Raw genomic sequence first — 6,301 nt, 5'->3', positions numbered from 1 at the left:
CAAGCCTGTTAAAGGCTTGCTAAGGGACTATATTTTGTCCGAAACGTCGCCAAGTTTTTTCAAATTTAAATTCGTGTTTTTTATTTCTTGGATCTTCTAAACTGGAAACTATATGTTATATCAACCAAAGGTCGAAACTGAAGAAACAATGAACCAGTATAATTTTTAACGTTTAACTCTGAAAATTCTTAAGATTTTAACGGATTTAGAATCCTCTTAACAAATCAATTATTGTTCACCTTTTGATACGTACAGTTCAATTTTTTAAATAGTTAAGTAATTCATATGTACAGTTAATCAAATAACAATGTTTTTATCAAAAAATTTCAATTGCAAACGCTTTTACTTTGCAATTGTTTAAATCTTCCAAGACCGCATTTTAAAATTCTTTAAATAAAAAATGTACCATCCAAAATAAAAATCTAAAATGGAAAACTTTCTTAAGGAAAAGATGTTCGAATCACGCATTATAAACCAAATTGTATCATAATTAAAGAAGATAAACATTCAACAAATTATTTAAAAAAGTGTTAAAATCGAACTTGAAAAGAATTTTCATCTAAAATTGGTAAAATTCCCGGTCAAAAAATAAATTCACTGTCATTTTTCGGCCCTGCAGCCACCCTGTTAAACTAATTAGCTAATTTAACAACGTACTATAAAGTGACTGAGACTATAATCTGATTGGCTGATGGACATTTATATCTATACTTTATGGTACGATGAGTGCAATGAATCCAACTTTGGCATGCAGACGTACACTTGAGCTAACTGGTGTGATGAAGAATGTGTGAGTCGTCTTTGTCTCAAAAATTGAATTGGAATGGATTGGACTAGATTAGGTTGGAATTACTTGGATTGGATTCGTGTGAATTGCAGTACTCGGCCAAAAAAGTTCCATTTAGGATCCTTGTATCACAAATAACTATTAGACCGTAAGACAGAAGAAATAATTTTCTGCAATTCATTATTGCATTGTCGGCCGAAGATTGGTTTGATTTGGTGTTTCGAAATCTTTACATCAACTTTTATTTAACCGAAAAAAATGAGATATTTTGGGTTCCAATCGTGTAAAAAACTACGAATTTTGCCGACGTTTCGTAGCTTTTTACACGATTGGAATCCAAAATATCTTTTTTTTATCAAACTAAATCATCACGAAAGCATGAAATCTACTATTATTAACCTTTAGACTACACACTTTTCTAAAGTTTCATGCACTAAATACTGTTTCAAATTGATCTAACCATTTTTTTATATGATTGCTATTTTAAAACCATCAAATCGATTATAGCAAAAAAATTGTGAGACACACTTCAAACATTGCTGATTATGCTAGGATAATAATATCGTTTAAAAAATAAATGTTCAAGCGTTGGAAACAAATTTTCGAAAAATCAGTAGTTTAAGAAAGTCTTAAATTTTTACATTCTTAATTTTGACCAGATGGCCCTATGATCACCCTACTAAGCCATACTTTAAAGTGATGAAACTCAAAACAAAAATTCTGGATCATTTTGACCCTGGGCATAGTCGGAAGATTAAAAACTATCTTTTAGTCAAATCTATACAGGCCTGTAAAACCTCACAAAACATTCACGGCCAATTAGAGCTTTTAAAACATGTTTTTTTGTCATCCAAATTCAAATGACAATATTGAAAGAAGAATAATTCTAAATTTTTAGCTTTTGTGCGACCAATTTCATGTCAAATAATCTGAGGAATTTCAGCTATTGTTAGTCATTTTGATGATAATTCTAATGCCGTTCACTTAGGTGTTGAAAGAAAACCCACAAAATGATTTTTGTAAAATTAAAAAAACTTAGGAAATATTCAAAATGTAAAATTTCGATCTATTTTCTTTCAAGTTTCATAACTTTGACGATTTTAATGATATTACGGTGTATTTTAAAAAGCTATTCTTAATAAGACGCAGTTGTTAAAAAAATATTGAAAATTCTGTTTAAATTCTTGGACTTTTCAAACAAAAATTTTCGGTGTATATTTTTTATAATTCTCGAAAACTGAGGGAGGCTCGACTTTGATATTCACAGGACTTGTAGAGGATATTGTAAATTACCTATAACAAAATTAAAGAAAATAAAAAGTGGATGTTTTTTTTTCTTCAGAAATTCAGTTAAAAAATTTGTTTTTGAAAAATCGAAGAAGTTTTTGCATTAAAAAAAATTGTTTAAAACCTGCGTCTTAATAAAAATAATTTTTAAAAAATACACTAGAATTTTCATCAAAATTATTAACAATAGAGAACTTCTTCAGGTATGGAACTGCCCATGTATAATAAAAAATTCAAACTTTCAAAATTAATCTTTTTTTAAATTTAAACGTACCATTATAGAATTATATTATACGAATTGAACTTAGATGCATTTTTCCAAGGCCTTCAAACTTCAAGAATGTTAGAATAAAATTTAAAAACAGAAAATTATCAAATCGATACGTTTCAAACGTTACAAATTTCAATGTCAACGCATATAAAATGTAACAGTTTTGCTATGCAATATCCAGTTGGATGTTTTCAATACTGTTTAATTTAAAATCAGGCTTTAAAACCATACAAGTAACAATATTTAGCCTTTAATGCTGTATAATTCAAAAATTTAGGAGTATAGAAAATAAAAATTGAAAATGCAAGCCTGCAAAACTGAACAATTAAAAAAATTAGAATCGTTAACAGTTTTAAATTGGTTCGAAACTTTATATTTTCGAAATTATGTTATTGGTTTAATTGTACACGTTAAAGAGGAAACGTAAATTTCATTTAATCTGTAAGTTATTTCTTTTATGAACAATTAATCAAATATATGTAAGTTAAGAACGCATACTAAAAAGGGATAAATTACTAAATTCATAAAAATAGGAAAGATTTTCAAAGAAAAAATAATTTGCTATAGTGCTATTTCTTTAATTGAAGATACGAGATTTTTATTAGGCTGGAGACGATTTTCGATCTATTATAATACTAATTTTCAAATTAAACTTTATGTAAATTTTTATCGATATATTATATACAAGTTTCCCAATAAATATTTGTAACAATACACACAATCTAAGAATGTTTAAATTTCAACTTCTTTCTGTTTATGTTTACAATTTTATTTATCTTAAACGATTAATGTTTGAGAAGATTTTAATTTTGAGAATTAAATACAAAGTAAGCTTAGCAAACCGTTCCTGGCATTCTGCCATAATGACGCCGGAGAATGACAAAGGAACGTTGTGGTCAGAAACAATATTTCGAGTTTTCTTCTGTTTTAAGTCACTTTTAATTTGAAGCACTATACTTTACGGAGAAGAAATTTTATTTATTTCAAACCTTGAGGCTAACAAACGATTACCAAACGTTTTTCTGTAAGGATATTTTATCGTGATAAAGTAGACAAGCAGATTGCAGCCAAGAAAGGTTAGGATTGCTTTAATGTACTTATAAATTCCCGCACACACAGATGGTAAACATTTGATATTACTAACCGATTGAGCAACCTCAAATTATGGAAATTAACATCTAAAGAATGTTTAAAATTACCGTGGATGAAGGAACCATTGTGAAAATAAAAACTACGATTCTAAGGCTGCAGAACAACCGGTCGATGCAAACACTAACCTCGATGGAGTTGATCGAACGCTCGATTTTCAATTACGTTAAACACAATAATTTTTTTTCATTGACAGGGGGAAAATAGTGCATTCATTTAAAAATAAATTACCTTTTTTCCTGTGGCATCGTCCATTATATATAGTTTAAAAAACAAATTTTAGTTAAATATAACCGCACTGTCCTCTCGTTGAAACGTGCAACTTCAAACAGGAAATTGTACTGCAGGGTTTCATTAACGAAGTCAATTGAGAGATTTAAAATAGTTTATAAATATATAGGGATAAATTTCGTTAAGTTGATAAATAGTACTGTAGATGAGTCAAACTTTTGGTCACCTTTAGATATTTTTTTGGAGGGATAATTCAATATAACCGTTTGGTATAGTTTGGTCCGGATAATAAAGGCGCGAATAAGGTAGAATTCAAATTATAGAAATGTTTAGATTCAAAGCACTGTTACTAACATTATTTATTAATCGAAATTGATAAGAATTTAAGCTATTCAATATCAATTTTATCATGATACATATAATACATAAGGGTGCCTATAATTATCATATCAATGTGAGTGAAATTGTTTTCAATTCGTAATTTTGTTAAAAAATGTTCAAATAATTAAAAATTGAGAGCAAGTTTTTGTCCAAGTGCAAAAATCAAAATATTTAAAAAATCATTGAACTTTCATTTTGTATACCGATACTTATAGATATTTATAAAATAAGTTTAGCTGGGTAAGATGTTGAAATTATTCAAATTTTCGTCATAACATAACATATTAGGATATTTTCATAAAGTAAATCATTAAGGGCATGTGATACTTACAGTTTCCTCGGCTTTTTCCCATAAAAATGAAAATTTTTAAAAACTGAATTCGGAGATGCTATAAAATATCATAACGGACGTCCCCAGACTATTTTTTGAGGGATAATAATAAAACAATTTATTGTGCTAAATACAAATTTTATGCATATGCATTATTTTAAGGTTACGTCATTTTTCATCTCTGTCTTTCCGATAATCTGGAAATTATTTATGAAATAAACTTTTTTGATTGCCTGCAAACAAGGTTAGTTCCGGGAGATTAGTTACTTTGTTTATTTCTAAGTCCAAAGTTTTCGGCCAAAAATATTGTGTAGTTTGAAAGTAACGGTCGGGTGAATTGCAACACACATAACCTCGAAATATACACGCACGTTGTCAGCAATATAAAAAATTTGGTGATAAAAAACACAAAAAAAGTGTGTGGGGACGTCCGTTAGCATGTTCGCTATCATTTTCCAGATGTTTAAGGCAAAATATTTCTTGTCCTAGGAAAAAAGCCGGGGGAACCTAAAACTGGTAAAATCGAAAATTTTCTAAGTATCACATGCCCTTAAAGTAATTGAAAATAAAAAATCCCCTTTGATCCCGTTTATGCCAACCGTGTTGTTTCTCTGTAAGGTGGGAAGTATTTTACGAGGCAGTAGTGGTAACCAACCAGAAGCTTAAGTAAGTTCCTAAATAAATAAAATAGGTCAGAATTGTTATTGATTTATATATTTTCTTTAATATTATTTGTTAAAGGATTATGCAGTATTGGATATTTCGTTGAAATCAAAATATTATACTATGATGTTACAAAAGGAATAATAAACTTAATTATTACTAGAACTTTCTTTCCAAAGCTTTTCAGATATTTCAGATTTTTATGAAATCTGCATCCGAAATTCTATCCAAAACTGTACCACCATTTTTTCAGAATGTTTCAGTATTTATCAGAAAGTGTCCCAGCGGTATATTTTAGTTTTTTCCAATATTTTCCAAAATTATCCCACGCGCATTTTTGTCAGATTCTACCCTACCGATAGAAATCTCTGAGTATCATGGACATAGGAAACAAGGGACTAAGCATGCCATTGCGGAGGTGATGCAATGAGGGGGGTGGTCCGCCACCTTTTGATGTCTCACGACAAACATGACAGCGCACACATGTTTATATTTTCATGCACAGTTTGTCGGCAAACATGCTCGTGCGCATGATCAAATGGCACATCGTAAGATGGCGGCTCTCCCCACTCATGGAATGCTCCCACCTCCCGTGGATTCAACCACGCTCGCCCAATTTAGGATGGCATGCCTAGTCCCGTGTTTCCTATGTCCGTGCTGAGTATATTCTAAATAGTCCGGGAGCGGACAATGCTATGGTATGCAATAATATGTCCAAGGATCCCAGTGCGGGCACAACATTTGGCGACGTCTTTATGACATCGTTACGACATCTTCAAGACATCTTCACGATATCCTATGTCCAAGTCGTTTCGGTGTCTTTGCGATATCGAAAAGACATCGTCAGATCATACGACTTACTCACAATATCGTAGACACCTTAACGACATGGACATAGGATGTCGTAACGATGTCATAAAGGCGTCGTCAAACTTTGTGCCCACTGGGATGAAAAGGTGTTCTTCTTATGTATTTTGAGTCGCTGAATCCGAATATACCCGATTTTTTTCAAAAAAGTGGTACGTTTTGTTTAAATTGCAATTGTTTCAACAAATCATGAAAAATTGACTTTTTCGATCTACGAAAGCATGGCAGTGTTACGTCCTACCAGGTGTATACATATGAAACCGGTATTTTTTCAAGAAAAAAACACATTTATTTCAAGAGAATGATAACAAATATTTTATTCAAAGTATGCGCC

The 6,301-nt window shown here is 30.6% G+C and overlaps 2 protein-coding genes across 3 annotated transcripts in view; one reads left to right on the top strand and one right to left on the bottom strand.

The window, feature by feature from the left end:
- The window catches only part of LOC117174806 (proteasome activator complex subunit 3), a 13,601-nt gene extending 9,645 nt beyond the window's left edge, over nt 1–3,956 (bottom strand). The window contains exon 1 of one of the 2 annotated variants that reach the window (XM_033364182.1): nt 3,726–3,956. In XM_033364182.1, coding sequence (XP_033220073.1) covers nt 3,726–3,749 — 24 coding nt within the window. In that variant the 5' untranslated portion in view covers nt 3,750–3,956. Of the gene's footprint in view, nt 1–3,544; nt 3,629–3,725 lie in introns of those variants that run through there. The other variant, XM_033364183.1, reaches the window with a different exon arrangement.
- The window catches only part of LOC117175523 (cytochrome b5 domain-containing protein 1), a 158,607-nt gene continuing 155,528 nt past the window's right edge, over nt 3,223–6,301 (top strand). Inside the window, exon 1 of the mRNA XM_033365230.1 lies at nt 3,223–3,421. The gene's annotated coding sequence lies outside the window, so the exon portion shown is untranslated. The remainder of the gene's footprint in view (nt 3,422–6,301) is intronic.

This window comes from Belonocnema kinseyi, chromosome 6 (assembly GCF_010883055.1).
Source record: "Belonocnema kinseyi isolate 2016_QV_RU_SX_M_011 chromosome 6, B_treatae_v1, whole genome shotgun sequence".
NCBI classification, from domain to species: Eukaryota; Metazoa; Arthropoda; class Insecta; order Hymenoptera; family Cynipidae; genus Belonocnema; species Belonocnema kinseyi.
Note: the sequence above shows the minus strand (reverse complement) of the source record. Positions and strands in the feature narration are given on the sequence as shown.